General features: G+C 33.9%; 2 protein-coding genes across 4 annotated transcripts in view; one reads left to right on the top strand and one right to left on the bottom strand.

Moving 5' to 3' along the window:
• Window positions 1-27,500, top strand: part of piezo2a (piezo-type mechanosensitive ion channel component 2a) — a 233,351-nt gene that overhangs the window by 31,461 nt on the left and 174,390 nt on the right. The gene's annotated exons all lie outside the window — the stretch shown is intronic.
• On the bottom strand, window positions 1,808-20,639 carry LOC307153598 (uncharacterized protein). Its single transcript, XM_079863158.1, has 15 exons — window positions 14,222-20,639; window positions 13,800-14,082; window positions 13,399-13,505; window positions 12,363-12,525; window positions 12,196-12,277; window positions 11,925-12,035; window positions 10,843-10,884; window positions 10,267-10,732; window positions 9,963-10,123; window positions 5,751-5,979; window positions 5,563-5,627; window positions 5,260-5,409; window positions 3,304-5,176; window positions 3,027-3,191; window positions 1,808-2,853 (listed from the first exon to the last, which is right to left on the bottom strand). Exons 3-15 carry the CDS (start codon window positions 13,499-13,501, stop codon window positions 2,633-2,635), a joined length of 3,831 nt encoding a protein of 1,276 aa, XP_079719284.1. The 5' UTR covers window positions 13,502-13,505; window positions 13,800-14,082; window positions 14,222-20,639; the 3' UTR covers window positions 1,808-2,632.

Here is a 27,500-nt window from a genome sequence, read left to right as displayed (position 1 = left end):
AGCAAGAATGAAGATGAAAAAAGAATGAAAAAAATTAATAATTTATCAAAGTAAAAAAAAAAAAGTATATATATATATATATATATATATATATATATATATATATATATATATATATATATATATATATATATACTGTATATACTGTATATATATATATATATATATATATATATATATTTATATATATATAGCTAACGTTACGTTTGCAACAACATTTGCACCGGAGGAAGAGACAAACGCTTAGAAACGCCCATATAGCTAGCATGATGCCTTCTATTTCTAGATGACAAAGACAAAGTTTACCAGTACTACGACACTATAACAAAGGTTAGCGGTACTTATCTGAACTAACGTCATGATCACTGCCACTAGATATAAAGAAAACGTTGCTTTTTCACTCTATTGTGCTATTCATAAAAAAAAAAGATAAAAAAAAGTGTCGTTATTGTGCACTGCTGCTCGTAGACTAGCTCCAGTGCTCATTGCTGCATTGTTAAATGATAGCAACTCGCCAGGACACTTCACCAACTCTCCACTCATTCTGTATAGTTCTAAAACAGGCTGAGGCTATTTTTGAGACATTTGAAAAATGATATACATATCTTGAGTGATTTATGTACCCATTAATCGACAGTGGTGGTTAACCTGCAACATGGGCTTTAAGTAAACACAGCTGAAAGTGAAAGCTGGTGAAAAAGATCGTGTAACATCCATTATTTGGACTTGGTTCGGATTTAAGCCGCCCGACGAGCAGCAGCAAACTATATAGACAGAGTGTCTGGGGTAACAGTTCGGTAAATTAACACACGACTAATCCGTTCTACCACCTCAAATTCAAAATGAAACATATCACTGAATACCAGCGCGCGCATATTATTCCCAATATATCTTAGTGGTGTAGCACATAATCTCTGTCTGCGCCTGATTTTAAGAAGCATTGTTGTGTTTCTTTTTAACTGAAAAGACATCAGTTAGACAATATTCTAATTTTAAATTTGGGGTTTCATAAGCTCCAGGCCATAATAAACATTAGACCTACTGAAGTCTCTGCAGCTAGTGTACTTAAATTTTATTTATCTGCAAAATTATGTTGTATACTTACAGTTTTGCACAATATATGCTCTCAAAACAACATGCACCCTAAAAAAAACAAAAAAAACATTTAGCAGTTGTTTAGCAGGGTCTGTGTAACCTTTTCTGAAATGTTTTTTTTTTAATAATATATATCGTTATCACAAGAGGCTGCAATGTATATCACAATATGGATTTTAGGCCATATCGCCCATCCCAAATTGATAGCCTATAGTAGTTGATAATAACATAGGCCTACCTAATGTTGCCTACGGACGGTAACAGTACAGTAGTAACCTTTTACAGTCTATGAGTAGAACAGCTTTCTCAAGCAGTTTATGATGCATTTTGGAAACAGAAGATGACCCCCTGGTATAATGCGCCACATGGCTTGAGAAACCCGTTCTCAAAGACTTACTTTTATAGTCCAGTTTTGTGTAGCACACATATTCTGAATGTCTTCGGCATAATTTAAATGAACCATTTTAATCTAGATTAATCTAGATTAATTTCAATATTAATCTAGATTAAAACAATTAATATATGCCCACCTCTACCGGAGGTCAAAACTCAAAGTTTTATGTTGATTTTCACATTTCAAATGTTCAGTTGGTTCAGTTTGAGTTTTGACTTACAGAATATGTAATGACGTAGTAATATTATTCACAATAACACTCATAAACCAGTTCTTGCAATTAGAATAAATAGTGAAAAAATGCATACCTACAGCATGTTGAATGAAATCAAGTTAAAGTTTATTTAAGGTCCACACACTCCTAAACTGAAGGTTTCTTACTTGCTCTTGCTGCACTCCTGACAACGGAAATGGTTTTTCACATAATAAACCATTCAGTTTATCACATAGAAAATCTCATAAGCTCACTAAAAGAGCCCCCCCTGCGGTAGTGCAGACTTTCCACCCTCAGTGATGAGTGCCTAAATGTATACCACAACATCAACGATATATTGCTTCTGAAACAAGTTGCTTTGCTTTATATAAAATAAATAATTAAATAAATAAAAGGGTAACACCAAATAAATTATATTAAAAGTTACAAATACCATGAAATATATTAACGAAAAGCACGTGTAAAATAGTGATTTTTTAAAACAACTTAAAAAAAGACAGAAAATGATCGATCACTCAAATAGTTTGGACATAGTCAATCATTTCAATGTTATGACACACTGACGCTCCATTTACATGAACTACCAATGTTATGACACACTGACGCTCCATTTACATGAACTACCAATGTTATGACACACTGACGCTCCATTTACATGAACTACCAATGTTATGACACACTGACGCTCCATTTACATGAACTACCAATGTTATGACACATTGATACTCCATACGCAAGCTCCCAGTATTGTGACATAAAACATTGATACTCCATACGCAAGCTCCCAGTATGTGACATAAAACACCGATACTCCATACGCAAGCTCCCAGTATTGTGACATAAAACATCGATACTCCATACGCAAGCTCCCAGTATTGTGACATAAAACATCAATACTCCATATGCAAGGTCCCAGTATTGCTATAGGTTCAATACTGTAGACACAAATTTCTCTTGATAGTGATTATTCGGTTGTGCACAAAGTATTTTACTGCTTTCCATTCTCTTTCATTACCAATTAAAATCTTGTTTTCATTTAAGAATCTTTCACAATCCACTTTTCCAGGGACTTTCATTTCCTTTAGGAAATTCTTGAAATGATGTTCAATAATTTTACTCTCCTTCTCTGACCAGGTCTTTCTGGACTTTCCTGTTAAAATAAATTAAGAAATTAAGTAAGTAAATCAAATTAATTGAATTAAAGAATAACCAAAATTTGAATAATGTAGATTTTACAAGCTGAAGAGCACAGACAATTCTTAAAATACATGTCAAGATGTTTCATGTAGATACAATTTTTTTATGCAAAGTGGAATAACAAACCCTTTTTATTTAAAGGCAGTGGTGAAATCCTAAAGAATGGAACTGCCTCTCTTGAGGCTGCGGTCGTTATTGAGGTGGCAGCCCTTTTTTCCGAATGATCATCCTCTGTCATCCTTTTTTCAGATTCAGCATCCTCTGTGTCTGAGTTGCTGGAGCCCCCTTCAACTGTAACAAAATGAGCATTCACATTCTTTAAAACTAAAAGTAGATTTTTACAAAGTGTGGACACTATGAATTGTTTAAACAAAAGACATATACACATAAGTAATTTACTTACAGTTGATGTTTGGCGTTATGTCCTCCAGAGATTTTCCTTTAAATTTGCCTATTCCACTTTGCAGGGCAAACAGAATTCTGCTCACTTTTGCAACTTGTAAGGTTTCTTCAGGCAGTCTGTAAAACTCCCTATGGACTTCAATGTTGTGACCCATGAAAGTTGCTAGTTGGTCTAGTTCATGCGTTTGCAGGTTAAGTAGCTGAGAAACTGTGGCTACATGTTTTCTCAACTTTGTAGATGTAATGTTTTCTGGGTTTTTAGCCCCACAGCTTTCTGCAAATCGCTTTAAGCAGTCACAACCACGGATGCTCTCCTGTGATCCATAAAAAGGACGAGCAAATATGTAGGGATTGCTAGGGGAAATCCCAACATCTTCTCTAGTTTTAATTAGAAGTTCCACAGATTCTGTTATATTTGTGGGAAATAGTACTGGTACTTTGCGGCCTCGTTTCCCCCGTACCTCTACTCTGGTGAGATTCTTACAGAGTTTCTTCTCAAAAGGTGAAAGGCTCTCCATAATTTCATCCTGAATCATCTGTTTGTTTCTCTGCAGGTATGTTTTGACTTCCATCCTTGAAACCTCACCTTCTCGACGCCGATTGAATAATATTAGCTGTGCTAGAGTCACCTGAGAGAGATCACTCCATGACCTTTGTGATGTGTGTTCAATGTGTGCTTTTTTGTTGACCTCCTCAAGACACTTTAGATGATCATGGAGCTTCTTTATGTCTTCTGCTAAAGGCAGCATTTGGGGACTGTTCCACTTTTTCTGGTACAAAGTTTTCAGTGCATTAGATGAAACATGAATTGTCCATTCTAGTTCAATTAATTTACTGAATTGCTCTGCTCTTCCCTTCAATGCATCATCCTCTTGACGTAAAGCCTCTCCCTGCAAAATATATGACACTTTCACAAGGGAATGACGCAGTTTCAGTGCTGTTGAAGGGACTGAGAATCGGTTGGTTGAGGAATCAAATCCAGTCATCTTTTTTACTCCCTCAAGTACTGTGTTGAACTTTCCTGGGTTGATCAAGTCCTTCAAAGCAACAATGTCTTTATCAATAGTTCTTGTCACTATAAGAAGTCTGGCAAGTTCTCTCATCTTATTTCTAATGTCTGCCCGGTGCCGTGAAACTTCTCCGTTTTTGAGGAACATTCTCTCACCCAGTGACAGAATCAACGGGTCAGATTTCACCACTTGAGTAACGGTATCATATGTCATATCTTCAATAATATTTTTAAGTCCACTAGAAACGTCAGAGTCCATTGGCAACAACAGAGAACAACTTGCCTGAACTTTTCGTTTCACTGGCATATTTTCTTTGTCTTGTAATTTGCAACGTTTGTGATGTCTCCAGAGATCTGTTTTGACATACATAGCAAAGCAAAACTTGCAAGGCAGATAGTCTATTGCTGTTGACTCACGAGTTGCTTGTCTTTTTGGTATGATCTGTCCTTTCCCAGAGGATAGGACTGAACTGTTATGGTGGTAGTTTCCCATGTTCCTTACTTTGGTTAATAGAAGAGTACGCATGTTTGAGCCTCTGTTGTGTGCAAGTGCCTTTGCAACTTCAACTTTTTCAGAATGTTTCTGCTGTAGATGTCTTGCAATTTTTGGATAAGGCTTCTCACAGTAAAGACAGTAATTCTTCTTGTCATAGATGCGTTGATGTACACTGTTTGAGGACATTTTCACTTTTATTTGATTTTGTTGAGAGCTACAGCCGTGGGCACTTTCATCTATTTCTATCCAACTCTTCATAAGTGGTTTTCCTTGGATGCGTTCTGCAACATGTCCTTTAGCTTTTTTTGTGTCGTCTTCTTCTTCTTCTGAGATTTCCAGGGAAAAGGAAACCTGTTGTTCAGTGTTGTTCTGAAATAAAGAACCACACAACTGAAATGTATTTGTAAATAATAACAATGTTATATATTATAAAGTATAAAACCCTTAATTACCATTTCAGACTCATATAAGTCCTCCTCAGTGTGAGAAGATGAATCCATCTCATCACTGCAAACACTTTCTGGCTTATCACTGTCGGTACTCTCTAGGATGTCCATCTCATCTGACGTTTGGGGACAGAAATCTGCTGTATGGGTTCTGTCCTGTAAAACAATAACAGTGTGTGAAATCCATGTCCATGTTTGTTTTCTATCTAGAGCCTGCTGATTCTAAAACACATACTGTGTTTTAGAATCACTGTTGTCTTTTTGGTCTTAAACTTTTTTTTTTTTTTTATGAAAATGAAAAGTACTTACTTCATTTTCATTCACATTGCTGTAGTTGTTTGTGATTCCAGTGTAATCCGACTGGTGTATGAAACCTGTAAATGCACAACAATTGTTAAGGATATCCAATAATTTAAGGATTTTTTTTCTACATTCTTGTAAAATCTACAAAGTTTTATTAATGAGGTGAAGAGAAAAGTGTAAGTCTTGGAACGTACATGTGAAAGACTGAAGGCATTCCTCAATGGTGGGACGTTCTTCGATTGAATTAGACAGCATTCTGCTAATAATATATTTTTGTCTTGTCCATCTTTCTTCACATTGAAGAGTGAAGTTACCCATTCTGACATTTTGAGATAGCCCAACTGGATCCTTGGAGTAGGGTGTAGTTGTCTGATAGGGGTGTTGCCCATCCGTCAGGATATAATGAACCAAGCATCCTGCTACCTACAAAATAAAATAATATTTACAAAAATTTCAGAAATGGTCACAACTAAACTGCAGAATGAATGAAGATGATTAAAATGATGACAAAATGCTGCTGTGCTCAAATGAAAGCTGCTCGAATATTAGCATTCAGAACAATTGAACATAGAACAAATGTATGCATTTTTGACAGAACTGATTACAAATCATATTGATCACATACTAAAATAGTATTGTAACTGCATACATGTAACCTGTTAATCCATTTGAACCCAAACCTAAGAATTGTCATCCCCAAATTAAATAGGGGATGTTCATGAAGTTCATTGTTCATGACATTTTTGGAATAGAAGCATAGTTGTAGTCTAATTTTAACCCTTTCATGCATGAATTATGATAACCTTAGTCAGTATTTTTTTTCCCTATGTGTTTTTATTCCTCTTAGGGCATGAAAAACAAGATTTTTTACAAATTTTTCAAAGAGATCTTCAGGTGTCCACTTGAGTGGACAGCATGCGGTTATGGTTAAAAACGAAGATATACTGTATTAAATATAAGACAATAATCAAACAGATAAAGTATGTGAATTTAACAAACTAATCAAAACAATTATATCAAATCATGTGAAACTGAAAATATAAAATATATACAACAAATATAAATTAAAAATATTGGAAAGGCTTCGTACAACTTCATACAAGTTGCACTTCGCGTATCTTTGATATCAGAACATGAGGACGTGATTCCATCAGAATTTTCTACAGACTGTCAAGGCACAACTGTGGAACCCACTCAGATGTTCCCTCCAGTGCACCAGAGTATGGAGATTTACCCTTATTAGCTGATAATTCTGATTATGTTCAAGATGGACATGCACATTTCTATCATAGCCCTCCTCTGAGAAAACCTAGCATTACATTTTTTCAATCTCATCTGAAATGATCAGTGTTGGATGTAATGCATTACAAGTAACATGCATAACACATTCAGATTACTTTTTGATGTTACAAGTAAAGTAATGTGTTACAAGTAACATGCATTACCTAATCAGATTACTTTTTGATCTAACAAGTAATTAACTACAAGTAATGTGCATTGCCTAATCAGATTACTTTTTGATGTAACGAATATATAAACGCATTACAAGTAACATGAATTACGTATTCAGATTACTTTTTGATGTTATGAGTAAAGAAACGCATTACAAGTAACATGCATTACAAATTCAGATTACTTTTTTCGATGTCAATGAAAATTACATTCTAATAATACAAATACATTTATTTACAGTAAAAAATTCACTGCAGATCAAGTTTTTAAGTTTTAACATTCCCATTATAATTATGAATTGTAGCTGAAATATAGCAGTTGATGCATGACGTCCACTACAGTGGACATGTGATTAATCAGAGTTTTCTCTCAATCTAAAATCAAAACTTGGAAAATTTTACTGTGATATGACTCATTAGATATTGCTTGAGTCTCCTAGGATAGAAGGAATGGGTGGATATTCCGGAGCAACTTGGCATGTCTGACTGACCCTTGGCCATCTTGGTTTGGAGGGGAGAAAAATCGAAACACAACGGCTTGCCCTTGGTTGCAATTTATAGGATGATGCACCAGGGTCCAATGAGGCTGATGTGCAACTTTGCCATAAAAACCCATGCAAATTCAAGAAAATGCTTTATTAATAGCTGTCCACTGTAGTGACCACTATACGTGAAAGGGTTAAAGAAGACACTTCGCAATTTGTTGTCATAAAATCATAATTACAATCATTAAGAAACATAATATATAGGCTTAAGTGTATTGTAAAGTTTTTAGAAAATATTTTTCTCATTGATATTTTATGACAAAACAGAAATTGGTTCTTGTTAAAGTACAGAAACCCAATGAAGCCACAGACCTGACCATGTTTAACTTAAAATCTGCAGATGATAACTCTAACGGCCAGATTAATTTACAGATTGCTCCAGCACAAACCCTTTCACATCTACTGCAGTCAGATTCACCCGTGTTCACTCTGAAGGAATCACTCACATGGCTGGTGCACTTGTAATGACACATGAAGGATGTTAAGAGGCTAAAAGCAGGTTTAGTACTTGCCCCATTGAAGTCAACAGGGTGCAAATTGTAAAAAGAGGATAACGGTGTAGGCAACACCGATTTTTGTCGTTCAAATTTACAAAAAAATGTGCTCAATGTTAAAATTCTCAGCATCAAACCAAGACAATTTATTAGATCAAAACCATGTTATCAAAACTTATAAGGCCTTTCAAGTATTTAAAATACATTCTCTTTGTGATCTGATGAGGCTTAGAGGATAGGATAGTTTACATACTGTAATAAAGGCTAAAAGCTATAATAGTTAATGGCTATAATAGTTAATGCACTTCACAAAATTGATAGCAAAAAAAAATATATATTTTCTTTCTCATGGTATTTTTATCAATATGGTACACAATTATCCTATTGAATCGTTAGGGTCAAAAGTACTCACAAAGTAGTCCAATTACATTACCTAAAATTATTTAGATTACAGGATTGTAAATTATTTGTAAATAATATTGTAAATTATTGTAATAAATTTAATAAATTGTATTTAGATTGTAATCTAGATTAATCTAGATTTCATCACTGACTGCAATTTGTGTCATGTAATTTGGAATGAGTAACTGTGTACAATACAATACTTAAGTTATAACCAGCACTGTGATTGGAAAATCATGGAACATCATAATTGTATTTGTTTTAGTAAACGTTCTTGACTTTCTGCACAAGGTCATAATTATTTTGTTAATGAATGGATGCTCTATACCAGTTTTTAATGCTCTATACCAGTGGTTTTCAAACTTTTGAAATGACCATTTATTTATTTTTTGTTTACTTTCTATCACCTTATTTGTGGAGTAAAATGAAACTAACTCAGCTGCATATTTTTGCAGTATTTTATTTTATTGATTTATTGAATATTTTTTTTTAAATCAAAATATATTTAGCATATTTCCTTAGGCCTATATAATATTATTTTATATTATTATTTTAATTTAATTTTATTTCATTTTTATGTAAGTCCATTTTCATTAAATCATCAAGACAACCCATTTTTTAAATATTGGACGCGACCAAGGGTTTGAAACCCGCTGCTCTTTATTGGTTACATTGATTAATTTAGGATAAAAATATAAATAAATAAATAAATAAAACTCCACTCTGAAATGTGAATTAATAATGAGAATCCATCAATATTTTTCCAAATGTGTTCACTTTTGAACTAAAAACCCAGAGGAATGCTGGAAAAGTCTCAGTTAAGTAAGTTCCCTGGTTCCCTGAGTAGGGAACGGAGACGTTATTCGTCGTCACGTCGTAACTCGTAGTGACTATGAAAGGGAACACTTTATTTTGATGGTCCCTTTTGAACATTCTACTAACTATAAATAAATGTGCAGCTACATGTCAACCAACTGTAATTACAGTATTAGTAGACTATATCTGCTTAATATCTGCTAAAATTTGACTGTGATAAACCCCAATAGACATTATACTGACTAAATATATAATACATGTCAACTTATTTTTACTCTAACCTACATTTTAGTCTCTAGTCTACTTATACTCCTGTAGTACTCTAATGAGAATTAGTTCACATGTAGTTGTAACATTACTTATAATCAACAGAATGTGTTAAAGAGACCATCAAAATAAATTGAGACCAAACATTGTGTAGTCAAATGCTTTCATGATGACCATATAGCAGATTTTTTCCTTTGACACAAATTAAGAAATTAAATTACAGTCACCATGAGATATTTATAATAAAACAGAGGTAAAACATTTTTAGGATTGAGTCTTAAACCTTTTAAATAATGTATAATTTGCCTTTTATTATTATTTTTACATTAAATCTTAAAGTAACTTTGATATAGTGTAATTAAAAAACACTTCTGTGTGCCGGCGTCCTCCCACAAATTAACAAGTTTTAACATGATATTTTCAACCCTTACCTGGATATCTGATTCTTTCTTGTACTTGTATTGCATGCCTCCAACATCTTCATAACTCGACCAAGAAAAAGATCCAGCCATTTGAGAGAGCAGTGTGGTTTGTGCCAGATCAAGTTTTCTGCTTGCTCCAAAGTCTGCGATGTACAGTTTATTGCTTATATCTGTAGAAAAGTAAAAATGCTCACAAAAAATGTAACACTTAAAATGATATCCACATTATCATATGCTCATGCATTTTAAATGAAAATTTCTGCTGATATTACAGGATAATTATAGCTATGGCTAATCCACAGACTGCTCTTACCAAACAAAATATTTTCAGGCTTCAGGTCTCTGTGCAAAATTCCATATGAATGCAGTTCCTGAAGTCCTTGCAGTAACTCCTGGCAGATCTCTAGTCTTCGATTCTCTATCAGGCTTTTTCTTTCAGGAAAATCCTTGTTTTCAATCAGCTCCATCAGACTATATTCACAAAGAGGTGACACAAAATAGGCAAAGTAAGTGTCTTCCAACACTGAAATGTGTTGCAGAAGGTGCTCTGCTTGTAAATTTTTTGAACTCAGGAAATGAGCCATTTCCAATTCAGTTTTGGAAACATGTTTGGCAACTCGTTTCACTGCAACTTTGCAGTTGTTGAAGACTCCTGGGAAAATCTCAGCAGCATTGCATCCATTTGCAATCTTCATTTCTGTGTTGATAACAAGGTCATCCATTTTCATCAAACCAGGCTTTAAATCAAAGTTTTCAAATGAATTCTTCCATCGTGATTCCTGTAAAATGCAAAAAAGCAAAAGCATATTGAAATGTAAGAAATGTTTTACAGTGTATATAGTTATTAGTAAACTCAGCTGAAGGAACAGACCTCTCTATATATATTTACCATATTTTCCTTGATCTCTCTGAATGTGGAAATACTGGTTTTCTGAAACAAATTACATTAAAAGCAATCATTAATGTAGTTAACATGAACATATAATGAGCACCACTTTTACAATATTTCTTAATAGTATGTAATGTTAATTTCAACATTTAGTAATGCATTATTAAAATCAAAAGTTGTATTTATTAACATTAGTTATTGCGTTGTAAATGTACATGAACAAGCAATGAACAGCTGGAGTTTAATTAACTTACATTAACAAAGATGAATAAGTATTGTACCAAATGTGTTGCTTTTAGATCATGTGAATTAAGACATTAACTAATGTTAACAAATGAAACCTCATTGTGTAAGTGTTACCTAAATAATTAGCTTTTTTAAAGGTAAAAATTGTACAGCAGTATTGTTGAGGATAAGAGAATCTTGTAACACTTTACAATAAGGTTTCATTAGCTAGCATTAGTTAACAAACCAATAATGAACTGCGCTTATACAGCATTTATTAAACTTTGTTAATGTTATTTTCAACATTTAGTAATGCATTATTAAAATCAATTAGGTAATACGTTGTAAATGTACATGAACAATCAATGAACAGCCGGAGTATCATTAACTAACACTAACAAAGATGAATAAATATTTTACCAAATGTATGGCTTTTAGTTCATGCAAATTAATACATTAACTAATGTTAACAAATGAAACCTTATTGTGTTACCATATAAAAACTATATAAGTGTTACCTCAATAATTTGCTTTTTTAAAGTAAAAATTGTACACTTAAACAGCATTTATTAAACTTTGGTTATTGTTAATTTAAAAATGTACTGATACATCATTAAAATCATAAGTTGTATTTGTTAAAATTAATAACACACTGTGAAGTAACATGCACAAACATTGAAACAGCTGGATTTTAACTAATATTAACAAAGATTAACCAATACTGTAACAAATGTATTGGTCATTTAGTACTAATGTTAACCAATTAACCTTATTGTAAAGTGTTAGCAAGTTTTCCTCACCACTTGATAAAATAATGAAAATAAGACACCAACAAATAGAAATAGAAGTTTAAATACCTGTCTCCATGGGCAGTTAGGATCTCCGTAGTCGTATAAAATTTCTTCTCCTGCATTGATTTTTGTTAACGCAAATGCACACAGATGTGGTCTTTTCTTTTCATCCATTATCTATTGGTTACAAAAGCACACAAACACACAAATGAAAACAACAAAAACATCATTTGAAAAGTCGCCTAGTTTTTAATAATGTCAAATAATGCTACAAGATGAGGCTGTATAAAAGGTGTAATTGAAACAAAGAATAAGAATACATTAAAGACAGACTTACTATTTTAATTTTGCTGTTTGGCTTGATGTGGTCATCATTTATGAATCGTCCTAGTCTTTCTGTATCTTGACTGCCATCAACACTGTGTGGTGAAATATTTTAAAAACACTTTTGAATTGTCATAATGGTATTATATTTCATTGGAACATTCATTAATTTAATCTTACCAGTAAGATTGTTCCTGAAAGGAGTAGAAATACAAAAATGCTGCATTTTCAGCTGAGTAGTCTTTGAACAGGTTCTCTCCTTCAGATCCAGTGATGTGTCTTCCAACATACTCCAACAGGAATTCACCTGGCTCAATGTGTTTTGTGGCAATTACTCCAAAACCTAATAAATAGTATAAATACAAGTAAATTAATAGTATGATAAAAGATTCATGAAGTTATTCAGGTTGTCTAAATTATTTTCAATGGTATTGTTACTTCGAAAACAACTGTATCTACATCTTTATAAAAGTGTAAAAAAAATAATAATAATAAAAAAAAAAAAATCAGATTTTCTGTCTGAAAAAATCAGACACTAAATATTCATCATTTCCATTATTACACAGGCCCCTCACATTCTAACTGGCAGTTACTTACAAATAATATCAAGAGCACTCACACATTTACATAATAGTGTTTAATTTAGAGACATCAGCAGCTTATAACATAAATACTGGCAGGAAAACAGATGTAAATCCACCTTTAACTGGTCAAAGCAATCATGTTTTTTCCCCTCTTGCGTGTTTTGTTTTAACAGCCTGCTTTCTCTAGGTTCATATTTTAAACCCAACCCTTTGACATTAAAGGAATAGTTCACTTAAAAATGAAAATTCTGTCATATATACTCACTCTCATGTTGTTTCAAACCTGTATGAATTTCTTTCTTCTGCTGAACAGAAAGGAAGATATTTAGAAGAATGTCAGTAACCAGACAGTTTCTGATCCCATTGACTTCCATAGTAGGAAAAAAATTATACTATGGAAGTCAATGAGACCAGAAACTGTCTGGTTACTGACATTCTTCTAAATATCTTCCTTTCTGTTCAGCAGAAGAAAGAAATTCATACAGGTTTGAAACAACATGAGAGTGAGTATATGATGACAGAATTTTCATTTTTAAGTGAACTATTCCTTTAATTAGTGACCACACTTAGCTTTTATTTAAGTTTTGCAAAGTCATACAGTATTGATGGGAGAATTGTATGTAGTAACTTACCTTTCTCTTCACTCATGAATTGTTTCTCAAATGTGTCTTTATCTTTGCCAGAAGCAATGAAGTACAAAGCTTCTTTTTCAGGAAAAACTCTTCTGGGTCTCATTTTCCTGTGAAATATTTAAAATTATTTTATGTAGGATTACTTCATATGCAAAATAAATAAATAAATAAATAATACCTCTTTAGAATTTCATAGAAAATAAATGATTGAAAAGATGACACCGTGGGTAACAATTTAAAATGTAGTAAAAAAAAAAAATAAAAAAAAAAAAATTACCAACAATCTGATTATCAATAATATTACCGGTAATATACATGCATATTTACATTGTAAGAGGATATCAATATTTTATAAAATTAGCATTTACAAATTATCATAAAATATATAATGTTCAACTTACCTCTTAATTTGGAAAGAAAAAACTGAGATGAGAAATGTCTCAGTGCGCTTTTTATGAGGTTCTTGGAGGTAGATACAGTCTTTAAACTATAACAGAAAGATAACTCTCCAATGTAGGAAACAATCGCGTATAGGAGCTGTCTTCCAAATGGCAAAACTGAAGTGTGAGTTAGGAACATAGAATAGATGATACACATGCTGCTATCTGAGCAGTGATTGGGCCGACGCCCACAGATTAGCCACAATTACCCATCATTACTATTGGTTCTGTTATGCAAATTTATCTGTGAATGAAATCAAACAGCCAGTTCAAAATAAGTGTATAGTCCATTGTTTTTAAATTCAGTTCAAATTGTAAACATCAGTTGGATCAGGAAAAATTCCTTTTCCTCAATTACTATTACATACATTATAATTACTCACTTTTTTTCTGTACGTATAGAGCACAGAGCACAAACCTATACCAGTGGCAGATAGAAATGATAAAGTTAATAAAGAAAAAAAGTAATTTCACACAATGTAAATAAATATAAAAATATTCTCATTTAATGTAAATCAAATGGTTATATAGGACGTAGCATTTACCATGGGCATTCATATTTATGTTGGTTTAACTTAACTTGTATAGCACATCTGAAAAGAAAGCTCATACCACTTACTTAAGAGTACCTTGTGTTGAATCACAAAAAAAAAACAACACTGCGTATTAGCTGCGTATTAGAATTGATCTCAGTCCACATTAAAACGACTGCAAACGCGGATCACGTGACCATTCACCAACACTGGGCATGTGCGTGCCGGTGTAAACCTAGAGACTTTCAAGCATAGACTGTAAAAAATGTTTTCAAACATCAAAATATCATTTATTAATATGTATTTGTGTCAAAATGACATATAAACATCTTTTCCTATTCCATTTTGCCAGAAAACGCTTCCAACACGCTTGCGTGTCGCAAGAAAAATAGGTGTCGGTTATATTTCTAGCATGCACGCGTTTACCGCGCCTGAGACGCGCCAGTTTCTTACTGTAAGAAACTGTTCCAGCGGGTGAAGTTTACTGGTACTGAATATTACCTGTGTATACTCCATGACTGGTGACACCCAATCATAGAGCCGAGCGTGAGCCTCTGCGTCATCGTTTCTAAAGTCCTCCGTTTTGACCCGTCCACTCTAAAACGCCCTCCGGAGATTCAAAACGAAAAACGGGTCGGCAGCGTTTCTAAACTTCTCCGTTTTGGGTCTCCGTTTTTGCCGTTTTAGTGTGGACGGGAGGTGCAAACGTAGCAAAAAGTCTTCGTTTTTAAACGAAAATGCAGTAGTGTGGACGGGGCCTAAGGTAAAACTTTCACAGTCTGGCCTATGTGTCTATGACATGCTGTCCTTTGAAGCTCTTCTCCATAGAAATGCAAATTGCCTGCGGGGGTATTTGGGGGGTAGGGTAGCAGTCCACCCAAGGACTGGAAAACAGCAGTGAGGAACCATCTGATCAGAGCAATTGGGATATGTTTCAATCAGCTCTGTAATTTATATACAGTCAAGTCACACCACAATTATTTATACCACTTTATACATTATAATTCTTTAAAATGTTCTAAGACAGCCCCCATTTTACCAGGTGGGGAATAAATGAGACACATATTTTAAAGGTATACAAGCTCAAATATAAAAACTGTAATACAATTGATAATAATTGATAATACATAATTTAAATATGTTTTCAGTTAAAACAGCTCAAACATGCGTCTGAGAAAGCGTTGTCTGTGAAACTGGGGGCATAGTTTTAGAGACACCAACCTCAAATTTGAATCTTAAAATATGCCATTGTTTTGTCTCAAGATTCACACCAGTAATGTTTTTTTTTTCTTTGCACATTTATAAAAGCTACTTAAATGAAAATGAAATGATAAAATGAATCTACTTTATTTTTTTATTTATTTTTTACCAAACGTTGAAGTATTAGTTCCAACCAACATTTGTAAACAGCATCGCAGAGTTGTGGTTTGAACGACAGCTCTCGATCTGTGATTTGAAGCATAGTTTCAAGTTTACATGGCATGTGGACTCAATAAATCATTATCTTTACAAAAATAAGCAAGCTGACATTCAGTACAACCTGTGTCTTTTATTTAGAATACATACAAATGTAATTTAAGTCTTTTAGTTTGTCAAGAGATTTAAAGCACCATTTTTGAAAACTGCGCAAGCTCTACTATGTAAGAACAAGCCTATGATTGAATCTGGAAATAAATCAAAATAACTGAGTGAAATTAAACACAGTCATGCCATGTACTAACATTATATGTTTGATATTTAATTTATATCAAAACATCTAGCATTAATTTGATCTCAAACAGATTCATTAAATAAATTATACAGATGATAAAGCCTACTTGTTACAACTGAACTGGTTATTTACAATGTTTTGTATAGACAGCTTAGATGAATAGCTTATTTAAAACAATTATATAGTCACCCCCAATTTTGGTGAGTGATGCATTTATGACATACCAAAAATATCAAAGTTTCTGCTCAGAAATCATTCTGAATAGGCACATAACCAACATATATTTAGAAAGCCATCACTTGAGTGTTTACAGTTCAAGACTAAAAATTTATCAGACTGTTATGAATATTGAGATATATAAGCTCAAACATAAAAACATCAAATATTAAGAATATATTTATTAAATGTATAAAATATTCTGAGCTTCAGAATATCAAATCTGAGGATGATCTCTAAATGCATTTTATGAAGCCTATTGTAAGACCAAATATCTTATTCCCCTGTAAACACTCATGTAGAGTCATTGACTCTCATTGTCATTTAGAGTCATTGACTCAACATGTCTGGTTGGTCTGGTGAGGAGAAATGGCCCATTCATGTAAATCGACGAACATTTAGCACCTTTTCAAGAGACTTAAAGGGTTAGTTCACCCAAAAATGAAAATTCTGTCAGTAATTACTCACCCTCATGTTGTTCCAACCCCATTAGACTTTCGTTCATCTTCGGAACACAAATGAAGATATTTCTGATTAAATCTGAGTGCTGGATCACTCCTCCTGCAGGCTTATGGACACCTCAACTTGCTGGCCCAGAAAATGTATTATAGACATTGTTAATATAGTACAAGTGACTCCAGTGGCTCAATCTTAAGTTTGTAAAGCGACAAGAATACTTTCTGTGCGCAAAAACAAACAAAAATAACGACTTTATTCCTCTTTTCATTTCCTTCTCTCTGGACCTCGAGGTTTTTTTTTACATAGTGTAATATAACGTAGCGGGCTATTGGGCGACTGTGGTCATGTGTGATACGTGGTGACGTGAAACACAGACGCGCTACGCTATTACACTACGTAAAAAAAATCTCTCAGATTTCATCAAAAATATCTTAATTTGTGTTCCGAAGATGAACGAAAGTCTAATGGGGTTGGAACAACATGAGGGAGAGTAAATACTGACAGAATTTTCATTTTTGGGTGAACTAACCCTTTAATCTTCATTTTTCTTTTATTCTTATTCTTTTGTTTGAATTCAGTCATTAATGCCTGTATCCCTGTATTTTTTGCTTGGTCATCTAAATCTCTGTCATTCCACTATGCAAGAGCAATACATCTATTATCTTAAGTCTTGTTAGAAAACCAACAACAACAACAACAAAAAAAAACTGTTCTTGAATTAAAAAAAATAAATAACATGATTTTATGAAATAGGAAGCTCATGTAGAAGGTGCATTAGCTCAACAGGCAGCCTCAAGCTACATGACACAATATCATTTATTAATATTACACTCTCACTTAAAGCTCACTTTAAAACACAATTGAGTATTTGTATCATATTTCGGTCGCAATTTAAAATGGTTTCAAGTCAAAAAAGATTATTTAAATATGTTATAGGCTATTTTGCATTTTTTTATGAAGCAATGGGCTATTTTTACTCACATGCATACTGTAAACATTCTTTGTTCCTATACAATAACCAAAATCGAACGGAAATCAAACACACACAAAACAGAATAACTTGAATCCTGCATTTATTAGCTTCTTGTATCAGATGAAGAGATGTGTTTAGTTTTGTTTGTCCACAGTGTACACAGCACTGCGTCATCCAGAAGGACAGCCTTATGGTCACGTTGGTTCACCATGAGATGATTGACAGCTTTACAAACGAATCATATCGAACTGATGTCATCACGTTTGCTGACGCAAATCTGGAAGAGCAGAGTCATCGCTGGCTCTGTTAGCTGTTTGAGCTCTTCAGATTGCATAATTCAGTGGGAAATAAATAGAAATATTATTCTGTATGACGATATCATATCAATTATTTCTCCAAATGTGCGCATCATTGGCCTAATAGCCCTGGGAGATCGTGGATATTGTATGTAGGCCTATATAAACACAAATAAACTGGAGATGAGATGAATGGCTGCTGTATGAGTGATGATTTCTATTCAAGATAACGAACATTACAGATTAATTATTTTGCACTTCTGGAATAAATTAAGAAACTTATCTAACTTCAAACCAGTTTAATTATAAACAGTGGTCAAATATCAAAGCTGGGGTCTTAAACCTTCCTAATGAAGCTCAGTTTGTGCAGATCAAGTAGGAGTGTGATGTTTTAAAGAGTAATAAATAAAATAATCTGGGGCCACCAGTGATCCTTGACAATCAAGGGGTTAATTATGCCTCTGATTGTTTTACTTCTGGTATATCTGCTTGGGGAATCGAAGCATTTAATGTCTCCTATTAACACCCGGTCTCCACTAGATAAAAACAGTCTGTCAGGTCACAGCTGTAATCACCTGTGATTATCATATGTAAAGGCAAATGTATAGGAAATCGTTAACCACACATTCCAAAAGAAAAAGGTTTAAGCAGTATGTAAATGAAATGATATTGCTGTTTTTTGTAACTAAAACCACTCAATTCACACTTGTGAATTGCAGCTATTCATGGATTCACGTCTGGTTCATGATCACCCTTTTCAGTGTTTATTCTGTTATGATAAACAGCTGGATAAACTTAATTTACTATGAAACTAACCAACAAATTAGTAATTAACTAAGAAGAACTATATTAAACTAGGCATATATATTATTTACTGTGTTTTATCTTTGATCATAAGGTTAATTAATGGAAATTTAGAAATAGTGCTATCCATTTTACAAAGAGGTTTCATTTGTTAATTTACCATAAACTATAAATAAACGGTTGTAATTTTATGAGCTCATATGAATAAGTTATCTAAAATAATACACTGTGCATTAATGTGTGTATGATGTTATTGGTTAGTTCAGATAACTGTATGCATTACATAATCTAAATGAATAGAACCTTACTGAAAATGTAATCCAAAGTGATGATGCATTTAAATTGAAGTTGTGCTGCAAGATTAATGATATTAAGAAAGTACTGGTCCATGTATTGTTTATTTGGAGTTCTGCATACTTAATATAGTTCACTGTTTACACCAATACATGATATAACCCCATATGAGTTTATTTATTTTCACTTTAAAACAGATCTTGTAGAGATTACCATATTGTTGTTTTATTTTCTACCCCAGAAACAAATCTATATAAATCTATATATATATTGAATGTGTGTGTAAATATTCACTGATACACTTGGTGTCATATGGTGTTTGTTATTTCTTTGGGACATTTTAACTAAATATATTTTATTAAAACTAATCTGAAATAAATAATATGGTCTATTTCATGTGACTTTCAAAAATGTGTATTATAAGTAAGTCTTAAACTTTTTTTTTTTTTGCAGTGTACTAAGTCATAATTAAGTGTTTTTGCAACAGCATTATTTTCCAGGGTAAGCTAAGCAACAATCACCCACTTGTACATATTTGGAGGCGCCAGTTTGTTTCCAATCCCAGAGAAATTAGCATTTCTATAGCAACAGTTATCTGGAGACCCAATCACTGTCCAGAGATGGTTGGGGTTGTGGGATATAATCACAGAACATTCACTCTTTCGTGTCTTTTGGAAGTGTTTGTCTCTGTTTGAACCTTGCGTTTTTGAAGGAGGAGAACATATTCTACAACATGAGGTAAGTTCAGCATTTTGATTGATCTATTTATAAAGAAAATAAATAATTACGCTGTTACAATTCAGAATTTCAAATTGGTTTCATTAGTAATTGGTATCTTTATAATTTATATTTTTGATACTCCTTTTTGCGGATAGTTAAAATGTCTAGAAGAGTAATTTAGAAATTTAGAATAATCCTTATTTTAGACTTGTAGTACCAACAATGATGATATTGCGTATATTTAAAATCATAATGGTCAATTTAACAAACATAAAAAACAATGTTTTACCAGTTATTCTACAGATGTTGCAACTGTTAAACATGTTTACGATTACTATTTTTTTACTTTCCTTGTTTTTTTTTTGTTTTGTTTTTTTTAGAAAAGTCAAGTCAACAGTTCATGTTGTTCAACAAGAACACTTCATCAGAGAATCCACTACTCAAAAGAAAGGTATGTTTCTGCTCAACCTATTGAACTATTTTAAAATGTTTTATTCAAATAGATTTTAACATTTACAATAATGCATGTAGTGGCAATCTCATTTCAAAATACACAAATGTTTAAGTGTTATTGTATGTTCGTTTGAAAATTGTAGATGTTTAAATCATGGTCCAGCCCTAGATTTTAAGATTGTGAGTTGTGCCTTTCCATGTTAAAGAAAGGCCTTAAATGTATAAAGTTTATTGTGACGCAGCTAATTATATTTTACAACAAATTCTAGAGCAATTGTGTGACTTCCCAATTGTGTGCTGCATAGTTAATCATTTGTATTGTAATCCTTTTATCAGGTGTGCACAGAGTTTGGATTATTGGTGACAGTTACATTAGACGTGGCGAAAAGCGAGCAAGAGAGACCATAGGCACCAATCTTGGAGTGGCTTCCCAGGTCCAGTGGTTTGGCAGGGGAGGCATGTGTTGGGGAGACCTCCTTCCCTTCTTCCAACAGTGCCTTAAAAGAAGGACTGCTCCGAATGTGCTAGTGATTCACTGTGGAGGCAACGACCTAGGACGTGTGAAAAGTGTGCTGCTTCTCAAAGCAATGAAGAGGGACCTACGTGACCTCAACAGACAGTTTCCCCAGATGAAAATTCTGCTGTCTTCAATAAACCAAAGGCGCCACTGGAGGCATGCCCCCCCGGGAAAGGTGGACAAAGTGCGAAAGTTTGTGAACAATGTGATGGCTAAGTTTGTTTTGTGTGTTAATGGGAGCATTGTACATCATCCACACATACTGTTTGAAAAGCCTGAACTATTTTTAAGTGATGAGGTTCATTTAAGCCCTAAGGGAAACGATGTTTTTTTAACTGATATTGGCCATTGTCTGAGACACCACAACCCATAAAATTGGTCTTTAATTACAGAAAAGAGGGTCTCAAATCATGATATCATTTTATAATTGTATTAAAATGTATACATTTTAAAAAAGAACTGCAAAATGTTTAAAATTCAAACCAAAGGAAGAAATAAAAGCATTCCCCTGACTTATTGCTGTGGTTGCATTTTATTTATCTAGTCTAGATCATTGTTGATATTGTAAATTAATAATTGGTGAGAATAAAATTAAAATTCTGTATTATTTGTTGATATGGAACTGTAGCTAGAGAGAAAAAATTAGGGACTGCATAAAAAAGCATATAAAATATATTTAAAGAGAGTGCGTTAAACAAGAAAAATAATATTATGAATGATAAGAAGCTTCTTCTCACATCTGCTTTTGAGCTATTGCTGCCAGGCCGTCTGTAATTTTTACCCCATTGTGTGGAAAACAGATTCAAATTAGCCTGGCTAATGTCAGACCAAGTCTCTTTTGAGCCTTGGTCTGGGAACCACGTGTTAATTTTCTCGTATTTGAGGCGTGGTTCACGAATGCCCAGAGCCGTTTATTGGGCGCTATGAATGTCTATCAAATGCGCCTGTACGTAGCTCATAGCCAATCGTTTCAATTATACCAGATGACGTATGTAGAGTGACAGAAATTCGACGAGGAAAAATACGATGGGTCAAAGATTTATTTGTACACAATGGCGTGAATATTACTGTTTGTGCAAGATAAACATGAGGGTAGAAGGTAACGTCGAGTCTGATGCCATGTTGGATCCATAGATATAAACAAACTGCTTCGGTGTCATCATCGTCTTGCTGCTCCCTCCCCATTCTGCGATTGGTTCCCTTTTTCATTGGAAAATCTGGTCTATGGTAGCCTGACGTCATCATACTCAGATTCTAGTCAGAATGTGAGTCTGATACTGGTCCATTGAACTTTGATTATGGGGCGTGTTTCAACCGAACTAGGAAAGAAAATGTCTCTGCACTCAATTGGATAGACCTACAACCAATCAGAGCAACGGAGTAAGTGACATATGTTTTTCATTCATGTTTCCAGTTGACAAATGCCTTGATCGCGGTTCTCTGTTCCTCTTTTAAAATGAATGCGCTGTCGATATCGTCTATAACAGACGCGATGGCGGAATCTACACATGATGTTTCATACAGAAAGTTCGGGAGAAGCTCGTTCAAATAATCAATCCAATCAACTTGTCATCAAACGATTGCCATGCCTACCTTATCAGCATGAAAGGAAGCATATATTTATTCACTCACCTAACATTCCTTGACAGTTTCAGCATCCCCCCAATCACTCTCGGCTTGTTCTTCCACAGCCTGGAATATGGGGGGAGTACCCTGGGTTCGGGCCGAATACCGAGCCCGCCCTCTCCTCGGACAGCACCCCAAATATGCATTTATTCTTTCTGACTTATTTATAAGTGTGAAATCTAAATTCTCCAGAGGCAGTCATCTTTTCTTTTACTGTCTATGCATCTTTGTTGTAAACGAATTCAGCCGGCTAGGTCTATGATGTCCAAACTGCCTAGCAACGTGAATAAAATCGCGCTGTGAGCAAGGCAGCATGGGGAAACCCAGGCTAGATTCAAATGGTCTTTCATAAAAAAAATAAAAAAAAAAATCTAATATTTAAAATTTTTGATAACTGATGGTTTGATCATTCTATTTTTTTTTTATACTTTTTATGTTTGTCTTGCATATTGGTCTCTGATGCCTGTGTGAACATTGTATAATTAGACACACACACACACACACACACACACACATACATTTATATATAACTCAGGCTTTACCTTAATGTTAATAAGTGTTTCCTGAAACATTCTTAGTTAAGAATACCTTCTGTAAGTCATTCGTTCGTGGTTGGTCTGGAGCACTCTTAGCTATACCTTATCACTGTTGACAGTTCATTACGATAGTGGCCACCACTGTTTCTTTACATCTCAGTCTATACCAGTGGTTCCCAATCCTGGTCCTGGGGACCCACAGCTCTGCACATTTTATATGTCTCCTTTATCTGACACACCCAGTTCAGTTCATAGAGCTCTTTCCTAACGAGATGATGATCTGAATCAGGTGTGTTAAATGAGGGAGACATACAAACTGTGCAGAGCTGTGGGTCCCCAGGACCAGGATTGGGAACCACTGGTCTATACGAATATAATTCTGCTAATTAAAGTGTTTTCATGCAAACAACATTGTCATAACACTGAAGTGATTTTATGTTGTTATTAATTATATTATCCAAAGTTTTATCAACTGGCAAACCATTAGGCAGTAGATAGCTGTAAGAGTATGTTTAAACATCCAAACACCAAAACCTTGTGCTTTTGTAAAATAAAGATCTGCCTTTGTTTCAACTGTCTCTGTATCTGCGAGAATCTTTCTGAAACTAATAAAGTTTAAACAATGGCCTATTATCACACAAACATTGTGCAGAGGCCAGCTATGCAAAATTGTAAATGCCCCCAACAATGACTTAAAAATAATCAACAAAGGCTATAGTACAGTAGCCTACGTTACACTGAGATTTCATGTAGGAGCGGGATTTGAATGCTTGGGCAGTGAGCGATTGAGTGGAGCGCATTGGCATAGAGTGGAATATTGAGCGGAGCACACATGCTGAGTTATAACTATATATTCAGGATTTACATTTATATATTCAGAGTTTTAACTATATATTCAGGATTACATTTATGTATTCAGAGTTATAACTATATATTCGGGATTTACATTTATATATTCAGAGTTATAACTATATTCAGAGTTACATTTATATATTCAGAGTTTTAACTATATATTCAGGATTACATTTATGTATTCAGAATTATAACTATATATTCAGATTTACATTTATATATTCAAAGTTATAACTATATATTCAGAGTTACATTTATATATTCAGAGTTATAACAATATATTCGGGATTTACATTTATATATTCAGATTTACATTTATATATTAAGGGTTATAACTATATATTCAGGGTTACATTTATATATTTAGGATTTACAAATATATTCATAGTTATAACTATATATTCAAATTTACATAGAATTATTTCCTGTTTGGCCCCCCATAATATGTATACACACACACACAGTATATATATGTATATATATATATATATATATATATATATATATATATATATATATATATATATATATATATATATATATATATATATATATATATATATATATATCGCTCTACACTGACCAACAGTGGACTTCTGCCTGCATTGGATCTCTGTGTGTGTGTGAACAGTTTAATTATTTTGTAACTATAACTATAAGTTATATTATATATCTTTTTTATATATGCAGTCCCTAACAATTAACTTGCCATTGCATACACACATACACACATACATGTCTATATTACTAACATAGGGGACTATCGCTCTACACTGACCAACAGTGGACTTCTGCCTGCAATGGATCTGTGTGTGTGTGTGTGAACAGTGTCTTTATTTTGTAACTATAACTATAAGTTACATTATATATCTTTTATCTATATGCAGTCCCTAACAATTAACTTGCCATTGCATACACACATACACACATACATGTCTATATTACTAACATAGGGGACTATCGCTCTACACTGACCAACAGTGGACTTCTGCCTGCAATGGATATGTGTGTGTGTGTGAATAGTGTCTTTATTTTGTAACTATAACTATAAGTTACATTATATATCTTTTATCTATATGCAGTCCCTAACAATTAACTTGCCATTGCATACACACATACACACATACATGTCTATATTACTAACATAGGGGACTATCGCTCTACACTGACCAACAGTGGACTTCTGCCTGCAATGGATATGTGTGTGTGTGTGAATAGTGTCTTTATTTTGTAACTATAACTATAAGTTACATTATATATCTTTTATCTATATGCAGTCCCTAACAATTAACTTGCCATTGCATACACACATACACACATACATGTCTATATTACTAACATAGGGGACTATCGCTCTACACTGACCAACAGTGGACTTCTGCCTGCATTGGATCTGTGTGTGTGTGTGAATAGTGTCTTTATTTTGTAACTATAACTATAAGTTATATTATATATCTTTTATATATATGCAGTCCCTAACAATTAACTTGCCATTGCATACACACATACACACACATACATGTCTATATTACTAACATAGGGGACTATCGCTCTACACTGACCAACAGTGGACTTCTGCCTGCATTGGATCTGTGTGTGTGTGTGTGAACAGTGTCTTTATTTTGTAACTATAACTATAAGTTACATTATATATCTTTTATATATATGCAGTCCCTAACAATTAACTTGCCATTGCATACACACATACACACATACATGTCTATATTACTAACATAGGGGACTATCGCTCTACACTGACCAACAGTGGACTTCTGCCTGCAATGGATCTGTGTGTGTGTGTGTGAATAGTGTCTTTATTTTGTAACTATAACTATAAGTTACATTATATATCTTTTATCTATATGCAGTCCCTAACAATTAACTTGCCATTGCATACACACATACACACATACATGTCTATATTACTAACATAGGGGACTATCGCTCTACACTGACCAACAGTGGACTTCTGCCTGCAATGGATCTGTGTGTGTGTGTGTGAACAGTGTCTTTATTTTGTAACTATAACTATAAGTTACATTATATATCTTTTATCTATATGCAGTCCCTAACAATTAACTTGCCATTGCATACACACATACATGTCTATATTACTAGCATAGGGGACTATCGCTCTACACTGACCAACAGTGGACTTCTGCCTGCAATGGATCTGTGTGTGTGTGTGTGAATAGTGTCTTTATTTTGTAACTATAACTATAAGTTACATTATATATCTTTTATATATATGCAGTCCCTAACAATTAACTTGCCATTGCATACACACATACACACATACATGTCTATATTACTAACATAGGGGACTATCGCTCTACACTGACCAACAGTGGACTTCTGCCTGCAATGGATCTGTGTGTGTGTGTGTGAACAGTGTCTTTATTTTGTAACTATAACTATAAGTTACATTATATATCTTTTATCTATATGCAGTCCCTAACAATTAACTTGCCATTGCATACACACATACACACATACATGTCTATATTACTAACATAGGGGACTATCGCTCTACACTGACCAACAGTGGACTTCTGCCTGCAATGGATCTGTGTGTGTGTGTGTGAATAGTGTCTTTATTTTGTAACTATAACTATAAGTTACATTATATATCTTTTATATATATGCAGTCCCTAACAATTAACTTGCCATTGCATACACACATACACACATACATGTCTATATTACTAACATAGGGGACTATCGCTCTACACTGACCAACAGTGGACTTCTGCCTGCAATGGATCTGTGTGTGTGTGTGTGAATAGTGTCTTTATTTTGTAACTATAACTATAAGTTACATTATATATCTTTTATCTATATGCAGTCCCTAACAATTAACTTGCCATTGCATACACACATACACACATACATGTCTATATTACTAACATAGGGGACTATCGCTCTACACTGACCAACAGTGGACTTCTGCCTGCATTGGATCTGTGTGTGTGTGTGTGAACAGTGTCTTTATTTTGTAACTATAACTTATAATTACAAAATAAAGACAATGTTCACACACACACACACACATAGTTCCATTGCAGGCTGGAGTACCCTGTTGTATAGGGAAGACATCGTTCAGAGTTGCAGATCCCTTTGGCATATTTTAAAAAAAAATTGACAAAAGTAATATTAGAAAAAATAATAATAATACATATATACATATATATGTTTGGGGATGTTTGAAAAGACTTTGAAGTTCATTATCTAAGCTACCAGTTAAACAGCAGCTCTACAGTCTCAGAGCCTCTCTAGGACAGCAAGCCATTCAAACAATGGAGAAGTGTGAACGACGTGTGTTAATGGGCCATTGCAGTTCCTGCTCCAGCCTACAGGAGCGCTGCTGAGTATGGACTTAAACACACACACACATGTAGGTCCCCACTTGGTCAAAAATGTAAAAAATTCACCAGAGCGTGTTTTAGCTGATTTAAACATGTTTTAAAGCATGACCAACAGGGGACTTGAAAAATGTCCCCACTTGGCTCGACGGTCCCCTGTTGGTGAGTGTGTAACGACACCAAGGTCCCCACTTAGATAGGTAGACAAGTACACACACACACTCACTCGCACGCACGCACACACACTCACTCACACACACACACACACTCACTCACTCTCACACACACACACACACACACACACACACAC

The sequence above is a fragment of the Squalius cephalus genome (genome assembly GCF_949319135.1).
Source record: "Squalius cephalus genome assembly, chromosome: 25".
NCBI lineage: Eukaryota > Metazoa > Chordata > Actinopteri > Cypriniformes > Leuciscidae > Squalius > Squalius cephalus.
This window is presented reverse-complemented; position numbering and strand designations above follow the sequence as displayed.

Excerpts from the sequence above, each read along its gene's own strand:
- LOC307153598 (XM_079863158.1), bottom strand. The coding sequence starts at position 13,501 with ATGAGACCCAGAAGAGTTTTTCCTGAAAAAGAAGCTTTGTACTTCATT. Across the intron at positions 12,526-13,398 it reads ATTCATGAGTGAAGAGAAAG|GTTTTGGAGTAATTGCCACA; the intron begins GTAAGTTACTAC and ends ACTATTTATTAG. Across the intron at positions 5,177-5,259 it reads ACTTATATGAGTCTGAAATG|AACAACACTGAACAACAGGT; the intron begins GTAATTAAGGGT and ends TCTTTATTTCAG.